This window comes from Xiphophorus couchianus, chromosome 16 (assembly GCF_001444195.1).
Source record: "Xiphophorus couchianus chromosome 16, X_couchianus-1.0, whole genome shotgun sequence".
NCBI lineage: Eukaryota > Metazoa > Chordata > Actinopteri > Cyprinodontiformes > Poeciliidae > Xiphophorus > Xiphophorus couchianus.
Window position 1 is genome coordinate 10,565,272 of NC_040243.1, and position 12,611 is coordinate 10,577,882.

General features: G+C 40.3%; 1 protein-coding gene across 3 annotated transcripts in view; it reads right to left on the bottom strand.

Moving 5' to 3' along the window:
• The window catches only part of LOC114160394 (protein sidekick-2-like), a 103,813-nt gene that overhangs the window by 43,203 nt on the left and 47,999 nt on the right, over positions 1 to 12,611 (bottom strand). For 2 of the 3 annotated variants that reach the window (XM_028042975.1, XM_028042973.1), the window contains exon 2: positions 570 to 732. In XM_028042975.1, the coding sequence (XP_027898776.1) occupies positions 570 to 732 (163 nt within the window). The remainder of the gene's footprint in view (positions 1 to 569; positions 733 to 12,611) is intronic. The other variant, XM_028042974.1, reaches the window with a different exon arrangement.

Below are 12,611 nucleotides of genomic sequence, written 5' to 3' on the forward strand. Positions count from 1 at the left end.
GGACACACGGGGAGAGGCCGTGTTAGCGCAGACAGAGGCTTCCTCTTGCCACATTCTTTGGTGTCAGAGGAACTCTCCATGACGGTGTTAAGAGGCTTTAAACGTGTAATATAACACGTCCAAAAGAAACATCCTGTCAGTAAAGCACCATCTTTCAGCTCGTGGAGCAAGGAATCACACCCACACTGCATGGGATGATGATGAAAAATATGCACTGTTGTATTCTATTACCACTATGATAGTTTTGACAAACGGAATGGGAGAGGAGTGAAAAGAAGCATTATCTCCTCACAACATCCAAGAATGCCAAGTACGTTGTGAGACAAATTGGAATAAATCTGAAACTCCCCAAACGCCACGTGCAGGCTTCCAAGGAAGACATGCAACCAAATCTGTGGCAAATAAATCCATGCAAATGAGGTTAGAATATGAATAAAAATGAGCAATTGTGCTATTAGTTACATTTAAATGCTGTTAAAATGTCCTCGTGTGGTGAGATAATTGCAACCGGTGAAAAGAAATGCAATGACAACAGCATTAGCTCTGGAGCACAAGGTCACATCCCTCACCTGTACTCCAAGGAGAACCGCGTGAGCTCGCTGCTGTTGTAGATCCATTTGAACTCGAGGGGCCAGCTGCCCTCCGCCATGCAGGTCAGCACCAGGCGGTTTCCCTCCAGGTGAACCTGGGTTTGAGGAGGCTCCATCTTAAAGTAAGGTGGAACATCGTCTACTGGAAGAGAATAATTGGAGAAAAAGGAAAGTTAAGCAAAAAAAATGTAACTATAGGAACAGAAGGTGAGGAATAAGGTGGTGGCTGTTAGGGAGAAAAAAAATGAAATGTTTGATTCGGTAACTCATATAAGAAGACTCACGACACATTTCAGCAGTTCACGAGAAATGAAAGATCAGAATGAGCCATTTCCATTTTTCTTTTGCTCTTATTAAGAACTTGAAGGTCAACAAAAATATTGCCAAAAAGCACATGGAATAAATTACCACTGCAAACGCATCATACTTTTTCCCCTTTCAAATTGAAATGCGCCAGCAAAGAGGTGGAGGAGCAATTTGTGCTGAAAGGAGGAGTTTAAATGAACACTTCCATACCTCTAAACCACTAAAAAGGGGATGGGGAGGAAAATGGAGTTGAAGAGGAGACTGAAGCAGAAATAGACAAAGCAGATGGAGAAAAATATAGCAATCTGAAAAAAAATGTAATGCGGGCAATTTAGATGAGAGGAGAGTAGGGAACTAGGAAAGTATGGGAGGTGGCGATGGTGGAAGGGGTTGCTTTAGAAAACACTAAGTTTCCTAGTCTTAAACCCTGCTCTCTGACAGGATGAGTTATGCTTTGTACCTCTCTTCATTTATCTTTATAGTTCCCTAATGCAGCCAGATTATACAAGCCCCATCTGCAACACTGCACACAAGCAGTCTAGCCACAAGGAAAAAAAAAAAAAGCCTTTAAGGTGTTCCGCAAAGTCCAGAGCTGAGTTTGGAGACAAAGTGCTTTCATTTGAGCTGATGAAAAAGGCATGATCAGACCTATTGATCTGTCTGCCTCACCAGCCATGGGCGACACTGAACCAATTGCACCAGTGTTTGTGGCGTGCTAATTAAAGTCTGTATTAATAGTTGCAGGAAGGCGCTGGGGCCTGAAGCACGCATGGTTCAAAGTGTGCTGCAGCAGCTAACTCACTGTCATGGCTGGTCAACGGCGTACCTTTTTAACTCTCCATCCCCCCACAGTTCAAACGCAAGATTTATGAGAGCGGATGCAGAGCGTGGCGCGGCAAAGCAAGGTAAATGTGAGGGCACTCCCGCAGAGCAGGAAAGGGGACACAGAAAATGGAACCTGATTGAAACTGTAAATAAAAGAATACGTGTGAACCTCTGTTTTCCCCCAAAGGCAGTCATGTGAGCAGAGTGCAAACGTATAACACACATTCCTGTCATCTCTAGTGATATCTGTCTGTAGCCTGTTTCCCTTTCAATCACATTGTTCAAATAACTATAGCATGTTTTAAGAAGCAGTTTCTATTTTTATTTGGTAACAATACTCCTCTCCCTGGCACATCTTGCCCTATCTATCACCTCTGCAAGAACTCAAAAGCAAACACTATAAAACCTAAAAGACACTTTAAACTGATCCTTGGCTGAACCATAATAAGGGAGCCATCCCTTGTTTCTTTTTTCTCTGAACACAAACTGCTGGAGTGGTGGCTATGCTGTAATTCTATCCAGTAGTAAATGCATTTGGACTTGATACACACACAAATCCAAAAACACTCTCTTTTGTCTGAACAAACACACACAGGCAACAACACAAGACCACATCCAATTGAGTCGGTGGCTCGCTGACGGTGTGCACTTAGCAACTCCATCAACAAGCCACCATTAGGTAGCCGAACGTGCAAACCCAAGAACCTCAAACACACATCACTCGCCTGAGACAAGGAATCTGCATAATGCCGACTTAGTGATGTCAGATTGTGGAACAGGGAACTGAGCACACTCTAATCTCCTCTGTGGTTACCTGTTATGGTGCCGTTCATGTGATCGCATTCCTTTCTGTCTCAAATGACCAATTAAAATAAAATCTGATTATAAATCCCTGGACGGCACTTGTGTGTGACACTTGCGACCGGTTTCACATTTAGACTGAAGTGTAGGGTTTCAGGAACAAGCATTTCAGAGGACAGAAAAATCAATGTTTAGCATTATAAAAGAACACAGAATGAAAACGCAATTCATTTCATTTCATTTCATGGAGTCCCAGAAAAAGAAAAAAAAAATCACAGAGTGAAACAACCAAGTCAAGTGATTTCTTTTGAGTCTTTGAGCGCTTAAGTGACCACAGGCCATCAACAGTACTCACTGCTGAAACAAGACAGGGCCAATTCATCCTCACACTGGCCTCTCTGAACTAATATGCTACCAATGAAGAATCTCTTTTCTGTAGCCCCAACTCTCCTCCCTCTCATTGTATTTTTGATATTCACAGAGTTTGCGCCTGTTGTAGAGTCTGCTTTGGTGACAGTGGCAGGATTATTGTCTTTGCATGTTTCAGCCATGGATAAGGAATGTATAAATGTAAAAATATGCAGTTCAAGTGAATATTTCAAGGTTGAAAAAAAAAAATCCATGACAAATGTTTGCTTACTTATATAGATGTGAACCTTTACATTTGTGGAACTCATACAACTGAACAAAGCTGTAATAATAAATACTGGGTAATGTAAACTCGTATTGCTGCTGTCACTCTGGTGGTTATTGGTTTTTCTTGTGGATTTCTAGATGTACCAACATGAGATTTTTCAAGTGGTTTTCAGTCGCTTGATATGCTTATAATGATTTTAGCTAATCACAATTTCTCGTCAAAAAAGTATTGATTATAAAAGTCATTTTTTCTTGACTGCTTTTGGACAAATGTAACTCAACCAATAAAATCCCTGCTAAAACAGTTTTAGAATATCCAATTTATTTCTTTACAAGACATAGTTATTTTTTTTATTTTTACAAACATCACAATATTTAAGTGTGTAGAGGTGTGCCATATCACTAATTACAATACAATCCATTCAAAGTAAATAAAATATTTAGTATCATGCGTAGTATTGTTGAATAATTCATTATTTATTGTACCTATACGTTAGCCTTAAGCAGTCGACGATTATTTATTATTTATGTTAGGCGCTGAGGTAACATCAAGCATACTGTGAGAGAGCTGTTGATGCTACACAGCTCTGCAGTCAATCAAATGGTTACTTTTGTTTCAACGAAGACAGCATGATTACAGAAATTACATTTAAAACTGTATTTAAACATCTCACATCTGGATATAGCATGATTTGTATGGTTTACTGAATCAGTAAATTGTAAATTTAACCGAGATGTCCAAACTATGCCCAAAATGTGAGCTAGACTCTTTAAATGGACAAAACAATAACTCTGACAGCATACATTCGGCTTCCTGTCATTTTCCGAAGTCTCACATCTTGACAGAAGTACTGACATGCACCTATAGAAAAATGTATGTGATTTCTCAAGGTTCCTAAAAAAATTGTCTATATTGCCTATAGTTCTAAGTTTTCATCTAACTTAGAACTTTCTTCACTGTGAAACTTAATGCTGAGAGAAGAATGTTACAGTCAGAATGATCCAATAGCAGGTATGGTAATTTTACTGACCGGATTATCATAGATCATGAAACCAACAATTACAGGTTGCCAGGCAACATTCTAGGGATGTTTCTATTAGCAGGGTTGTCCTAGTGTATTATAAGAATAGCAGAAGACCAGACTTCACTACCAAGTCTTTTTCATTCAGAGTATTTCTTGCTGCATTCGCTTGGATAAATCTACCAATCACAACCAGCAGGTCAAAACACTGCACCATGCAGCTCATGTTACTAAAGAAAGAGAACTTAAGTATACTGAAAAGAGCAAGTATACTTATTATTGTCCACTTTAAATAATATTTCTTTACATTTCTTTTCTTTTACCTATAAAATAAAGGTGTTTTTTTTTACCTAATATATAAAGTTGTACAAAGCCTTAAGCAGAATATGATTTGGGTCCCCTCTCTACCTTTTAAGTACATCAGGACCACTAACAATGTTTCAATATAGATTTTGTGGAGTTGGTAGCTAAGTTTATTTGATGACTATTTGCTGAGGTGTATTTGCGAAGAAACTGATTTCAAACAAAAGATTAAACTCATGGCATCAGATTATAACAAAAGGTAACACAACAATCAATCAAATTATAAAGATTATTCCATGCATTTTTAAAAATTAAATTTACAAACTTCTTTCAATATTAAATATTAAATTTAAATCTTAAACACTTTTTATCTCTGATGAAAACTGTTAAATAAAATGTAATAGTATTGGCATTTTCCATGTTCAAATTGCAAAAGTTATAATTTATATGATTTATTTTAATTTTATTTTTGTGAGTTTAAGTATTGTCAGCAATGTCATCCACTATAATATACCATAATTACCTAGTCATATTTTTTAATTTTCTGTCGACACAAAAATACGACAGGCCACTGGTGGACAGCCCTAGTGCCCTTATCACCGTGCTTAGAAAGTTTTCTGGGGGAAACGCTGTGGTAGTATTACTGGCCTAATCCAAAGAACAAATCAGTGCTATTTTACCTTAACAGAAATCAGCTATAATTCTTGCTATGTGTCCCTTTCTGGTTTCATTAAAGCATGAAATTTTATGACTCACAAGAATAGTAACATGGATCTTGACTATAAGAGGTACTTATCTCTTCATCCATTCTTGGCAGCACTAGATAAAGGTGAGGCTAGAAGTTATTCTTAAAAAAAAGACAAAAGTGGATCTAGGAAAAAAATAAAGATCAGTCTCTTGGAAGAAAAGCTTCACTCTCCATTCCACTGACAAATGTAGAAAAGGCATTGGTTTGGAAGGTACATGACAGTGCCCACTGAAAGGCAGCGCATCCAGATGGAGCGCTAAGGGGAAGTCCCTCTTGACTTAAACTCCTCCAGCACTACGACTGCAGATAAAAGCCAAACAGAAACGACAGATCTGGAGAAGACCAAAAACTGGCAATAGGGGGACCAGGGGGGGCTTTTTAATGTGGCTGCTGTGCAGAGCAGCTGCCCTCCACCGCCAATCTGCACCACCACAACCCATTCACTACAGATATAAAAACACCTTATTCTAACCTGACAGCTGAGGTTGAATGGTGGCACGACTCCAGTCGGGTCCCCCGCTGCATGTACAGAATTTTAATGGCTGTGAGACAAAGACCACAGGCACTGGGGCAGCTTTATATACCAAAGCCCATTGTGCTCTACGTTGCACCATGCTGGCATGCAATCACACAGACTGTGTTCACATTCGGCTTTTGTCTTGTGTTATTTCTCCTGCTTTATTTGTGCTTCACCTCGTAACCCCGGCTACACTGTGACGGTGAAGAGTTTCTTGTGTCTTCCTCTGTTTAAACCTCGGCTACCTGTGTTTCAGCCTTTGTAACCACATCTTAGATGGCACTTGGCAGTGTATCACTGAGGCACAGCAATAGTGGAGTGACAGATTGTAGTAACAATTGCAGTTCTCTCATTATCTCCATCCTTCACTGGATGTGTTTGTGTTGTAATTATCTTTATCTTCTATGATATCTTCTATTCTTTACTACACAAGGACATGCTCACATAACTTCCCTGTATCATTATCTCAGTCCATCTAGCCAACAGTGGACCATGTCATCCAGGTAAATGTGGAGTTGTCATCTAGCCTCTCCAACTGGTGTATAACATGTGAGATGGGTCATGGCAGACCTCTCTGATGGGGGTTATGCAACTGTCATGGCACTGACCATGACTCAGTAATAGTCTAGTGAAAGCTTAAGGGCCATTAGGGATGGCATAACGTTTCCAGGGAAGCATCTAGAAAGCAACTAGGTGAAAGTAATTCTTCCGTTTTGAATACACACAATGAAATAGATAAAGCATCTCAATAATGAGTTCTTCTCTGTCATGTATTTGATGCTTTACCAGTTGAAATGAGAAGATTTGAGCCAAGACAATAAGGCTTTTCAATAGAGGCATTAACAAAACACTCAAAATATAAACCACTTGTATAACCAAAGTAAACTGAAGGTCATGTTAAACACAAGCATATTTGTAAATATTTTCTTGCATCCATGTGAGCAGGCACCTATGTACAATATATCTCTTAAGTGCATCAAAACCGATGTTGCCACGACTGAAGGAACTAGGAAACAGCGGTCAGGGGAAGATTGAGTGATGAAAACAGTGACAGTTAAACAGATGGTAGGAAAAATGCATAGTGTAATGGTTTAAATCAAGAGATCTTAAGAAGTGGGAGAAGAGTTGTGGAAAGAGAGAAATGAAAAGAGAGGGAGGGGTGTCCTCCAACCACAAGCAGCAAGGTGAAGGAACCCATTACAGCAGAAGCCAAACAGGCCCGAAGACAGGTAGAGGAGATGTAGAGCCTCTGCACACTTCTATAGTCATTTATAGAAATGGCCCATGCATCTGTGTCTGCATGCCGAATGAGACCCTTTGTCCATCATAGTTCAATTCATCCTCGCCATTCCCCCGACTGTATTTACAGCCTCTGAATCGGCGCACAACTTTCAGAGTGTTTTTAGTGCAGGCTGGACTCTGCCAGGGTTGCTTCTTTTCATTAACCCGTTTAATCCCACCGGCAACAATTGTTGCCAGACATTTTTTCTAACTTCTGGAAGCTCTAAAAGAATTGCTTTGACTTCAAGCAGCTAATTGAAGTTTTTAAATCAAATAATAGTGTCTACTCTAAGCAATATCAATTTCATGTATATAGTGTGAAAGATCACATGACCAGACCTCTTTACTTCCTGCCTGTAATGGTGGAGGTAAATGTCAGTCACAAACGTGTACAAGAGGAAGTCAGTAAAATACTTTAATAAAAATATATAAATTAAATATTTTGTACATATGTTCTTTCAAGTGTCTTCTACTGATATACATATAAAGAAAATTGTATCCCTTCATCCATATTTTGATCATAAGAAGAGTGAATGTAAGCATGGCAACAACTGTTGCCGCTAGCACAATACATAGACAGTACTATGCTATGTGTCCATAGCTTTGCTGTTTATTCAATGTCTTGCTGTTCCCACACAGCTTATAACTATCAGATATTTTAGATTTTTGAGGCCTGAAGGAACCTCAAAACGATGTCTTCTACATCACTGTCATTCCCACAGTTGAACCCCTCCCCACGCCCCATCCTCCAAAACCCGACCCTTTCCTCAAAGTGTGGCCTATGCACTGATTGACCACTACAAGATGACGCCACTCCTGAACTAGTTTAAGACAAGGCAAAGGTCTTGTGCTTGGTCTGGTGGAACAGGGGCAAGGTCCTCTGAGACGCAGATTTGTTCATACTAACATTTTCACCTGATTTTGCCTAATTGATGAAATAATCAAATGAGGTCAAAGGTCACTTGGCACATTGAGACAATGACATCTGCAGGATGTGGCATTGAATTTTTATGTTTCTAAAATATTTCTGAACACTCTTGTAACCATTCTTTGTTATAATAAGTTATGCATGTCATAATTTTCCTTATTTTTTATATGTGTAAATAGGTCATATTTGTGTAATTTAGATTATGCAGTTTCCCACCAGCAACAATTGTTGCCGAGTATAAAACCTGCATTTTCACTAACATAACTAACATAAAATGTAATAATTCATAAATATTAAATATCATGTGTTAAGGAGGTCCAAGGATTGAAATGTATGCACTTATTTTGCAGGAACAAAAATTTGGGATTAAACGGGTTAATCTTCATCATCAGGATTTCAACAAGTAGTCATGGAGAGAAAGGTGTCTGGTTTAAAACACGTAACATGTTGAGTTTGCTGTTTCCAGATGATGTAGTTATATTGACACCTACACACTTACTTTAAGCATGCATTGAAACAGTCAAAGATGAAAGCCAACTCTTCTGAGCCAGAAGTCATGATTCTCTACTGGAAAAAGGTGAATTGTTTCCTTCATATCAGGGGGCAAAAGACTTAAATTGTTTAGGTGTCTTGTTCATGAATCATGATAGGATGGAGTTGGACATGGATAAACACATTAGGGACTTTAAGCAAAGTGTGTGCTTCATGGTATAAAAGAACAACATCCTTTGAAAAATCTGAAATGAGCTTCCTACACAGAGTGGTTATGCTCAGCTTTTGAGGAGAGGAGCTCTACTTCCAAGTTAAGTTGCTGCTCAGAAGGAGTCATCTGAACATAATGTCTCTTTGGTGCTCTCCTTTGGAGCCTTTGAAGGATTTCTGGGGAAGCCCCACTTGAAGGAGACCCGGGGGCAAAACGAAGACTTGGTGGAAAGACTAAGTTTCTGGTTTTGCCAGGGAATGCCCTGGGATGTCCTAGAAAGAGTTGGAGAGATTTGTGTGAGAGAAGGTTACAAGATCTTAAAATTACTTTTTGTCCTTACATTGGCAATATGGATTTCTAAATAGTGACATTAAACACTCGGACGAATAGATGGAAAAAGGAAAAAAAATGAATTATATTATATTTTTCTTTTTGATGCTCTGTGTGCTTTGATGTTGCAGAAAAAGTCCTCGGGTCCCCGCCGATGAAAAACAGCCTGAATCCCAGCTGCATTTAGTGAATTGCCATGGGTTAATTGATGTGTAATTGATGAGATTAATTGAGGTGTAATGTAGCGCAGTGACGTGCTTGGAATCGCGCTTGCCTTGGGGCCCCGGATTGGTGCACGCTTAGGTGTGCCCGCGTATCTGCGAGGGGCTGTGGCAGCACAATTAGAAGCAGTACTGTAGCAGCCAGCCAACAAATGGAGATTTAATTAGGAGTGAAGACGGAGCGGGAGGCCGGTCAATGGGCAGCAGATTGAATTATCTGGACACACAGTCCAGCACGCAGCACAGACAAATTCACAGCCACACAAAACCTCAAACACACACACTCGGTCTGTTTGGAATTCTTTACTGTTTGTCACACTTCGCCTTTGAGTAGATATCTCTACCTCTCTGCTCTGTTTATCTTCCTTTGGATAGATTCTCTCTTTTTTTCATTTTGATTTTCCCATTCTTTCTCAGATTTTCCCACCTAAATAACAGTTTCCTTTGTGCACGTTGTGGCAGTCTGCCTTACTTGGCGGCTGTGATCTGTTCCAATACAGTAGTTCTCATTTACTCTCTCCATACCCTTTCATCAGTTGTCATCCCTTCTTGCGCATTTTCAATCACCATGTCCTTTCCATCTTCGCTCTCTGCCAAGAGGTCTCTCGATCTTATTCGGTCTTTTTGCACTTCTTCCGACTGTACCATGATTCCTTCAGTCCTGCTCTCTCGTTCTCCCCGGCACTAACAGTGTATTGTACGGAGCACCCAGGGACATGTCTGTGATATCCAGGAGCCTAATTAGCAAGTCCAGCTTCTGGCAGAGAGCACAACTCGCAGAGGAGCACAGGCACAAGGCCCGGCCTCAATTAATGAGACCTCGCACACCCACAGCCACCATTACACGCCCTCTGCAGCATCCAGTCTCTAGCTGGCTCAGCCTTGTCCGATGAGCAGTGGCGAAACCCCAGCTGAGCAACTGCGGCGAGATGTGAGAAAGTTATGTCTTTAATCATCAAGGAGTAGTCACAGAGTAGCTTGGCGGAAGATAAAGCAGGGGTTCTTGTCAGACTTTGTGGCACACAAATAAGATTTATGTTTCAGAGCAGCAGCGAGTCATGAACACATTCTTGCCAATGACAGATTGGGTAATTCCTGAGATTTTAAGGGCAAAACTGTATTAAATTGTTAGGGATATGGAAGCTTGGATAGCACTTATGGGTCAGACACTAAAAAAAATGACCCAGGCTTCCAACCTGATTTAGTGATTGGTGTTATTTCCCAGGTGGGACAGATGGAGGATGAAGGGAATGTTCTAACTTTACTCTTGGGGATATCCAGTTCTCATTTGACATCAAATACAAACAGCAACACAAGGCAGAGAAATGGCAATAATTGAATAAGATACAGAGTAAAAGGAGCGCCATTCAGCTTCTTCTTATGGCTTGATAGAATTGGAAATAGCCCTAAGTGAATTTGGAAAGTAGGGCAAAGAGTAATGTAATAAATAAAATAAACAAACGCATTGAAATGTGAATTCCACAAGGCCCTGGGTCATTAGAGTTAATACTGTGCGTAATGCCATCTGCTGTGATTGTTTACAACAGGCTAGATAATTAGATCCTAATTAGTGGATGGTATGGTGGGGGAAACCTTATTTTACGCGCACTGAGATAGAGATAATCAGATGCACCTGTGAAGCTGTGTTGCCTGTCCATCCTGGGACCTGTGGGCAGCTCTGTGAAGATGTAGCTATTAGACAGGTCCTGATTTAATTGCTCATTGCTCCAAACAGAATGTGTATCTTCTTTCCCTCCCATCATTAACATATAAATAGAGTTGTATTTATTTGGAGTCCTCTTGTCTCTTGACATTAGCAAAACCCGTGTTCTACTTGTTCTCCTTTGTCCCACATTTTGTGTGTATTTTCATTTCGGTGTGTTTGTGTGCATTTAAGACGCAAAATATTCTCAGGCAAAATTCATGGACTCAAAATGCTATGTCCCATCCCTGCTTTCCTCCCCAACTGATCTCTTTGAACCTCTGAATGAGAGCGATGCCGATGGCATGCTAATAGTGTTCCGCTAAGTGCGAGGTATCATGGTGCCTGCCATTATAATGTATGCATGTGGAAAAGCTGGTGATTGTGATTCTTATCAGTGTGTCAGAGTGCATGGCTGCCAAACGTTGAGTGGCAGGGGCTGGCAGTAAATGCTAATGGCACGGAGCAGCTGACAGAGAAAAAATAATTATTACCTCCTTTCATTACATCTACATGGCCTGCCTGTCGTCCCCCCTTCCTTCCGCCGGGTCCAGGCGTGAACAGCAATCAGTGTTGGGAATGTTTTATTTACCTGGTTTGAAGTAGACAAACATCGTCTTTTGCTGAAATTCATCACTGAGCTCAGAAAGTGTTATGACTGCTAACAGGCCACTAGGTTTCGGTGACATGTAGGCATGGGTTCATATGAGATGATCTTGGTATTACAATGTGAAATAAAAATGCAAGTGTAGGACAAAAATGTAGAACCAACATTTATAGCATGTTCCTTTTATATAAAACATTAATGCAACGTACAGCAGCAAAAATGACGTACCATTGATTATTAGTATTTATTTAATTATGAGTATTTGTTTTGAAGTGCTTATTGCATTTAAGAGACCTTTTTGTCAATCTGCTCTTCAAAGTAACATGCATATCATGAACTGAAATTGATAAAACGCCCTACACAGATACAGATATGTGAACATTTAAGTACGCACTTCACAGTGCACACTTGTAAGCATCTTGTGGATTACTGTAATAAATTTTATGCATGTTTCTTTATGGGCTGCACAGTGGCGCAGTTGGTAGCACTGTTGCCTTGCAGCAAGAAGGTCCTGGGTTCGATTCCCGGCCGGGGTCTTTCTGCATGGAGTTTGCATGTTCTCCCTGTGCATGCGTGGGTTCTCTCCGGGTACTCCGGCTTCCTCCCACAGTCCAAAAACATGACTGTTAGGTTAATTGGTCTATCTAAATTCTCCCTAGGTGTGAGTGTGTGTGTGTGAATGGTTGTTTGTCCTGTATGTCTTTGTGTTGCCCTGCGACAGACTGGCGACCTGTCCAGGGTGAACCCCGCCTCCCGCCTGGAACGTAGCTGGAGATAGGCACCGGCACCCCTCCCGACCCCATTAGGGACAAAGGGTGAACAGAAAATGGATGGATGGCATGTTTCTTTATGTCTCATCATACTGTTATGAACAGGGTTTTTTTTCTTTTTAATTTAAAATGTTAACTTTGCAAATGTCTAAGTAGGGCTAAGGAATAACATCCCTTTATTCAATCTAGGAAAGCCCGGATCACTATGTCATAGCTTTCTATGACATAAGAGAATTGTGGATCTCGAGAAGTGTTTTTAGTTTTCATGCCGGGGATGAATTGTTTTGATACACAACATGTGTATCAACCACAGAACAAAAT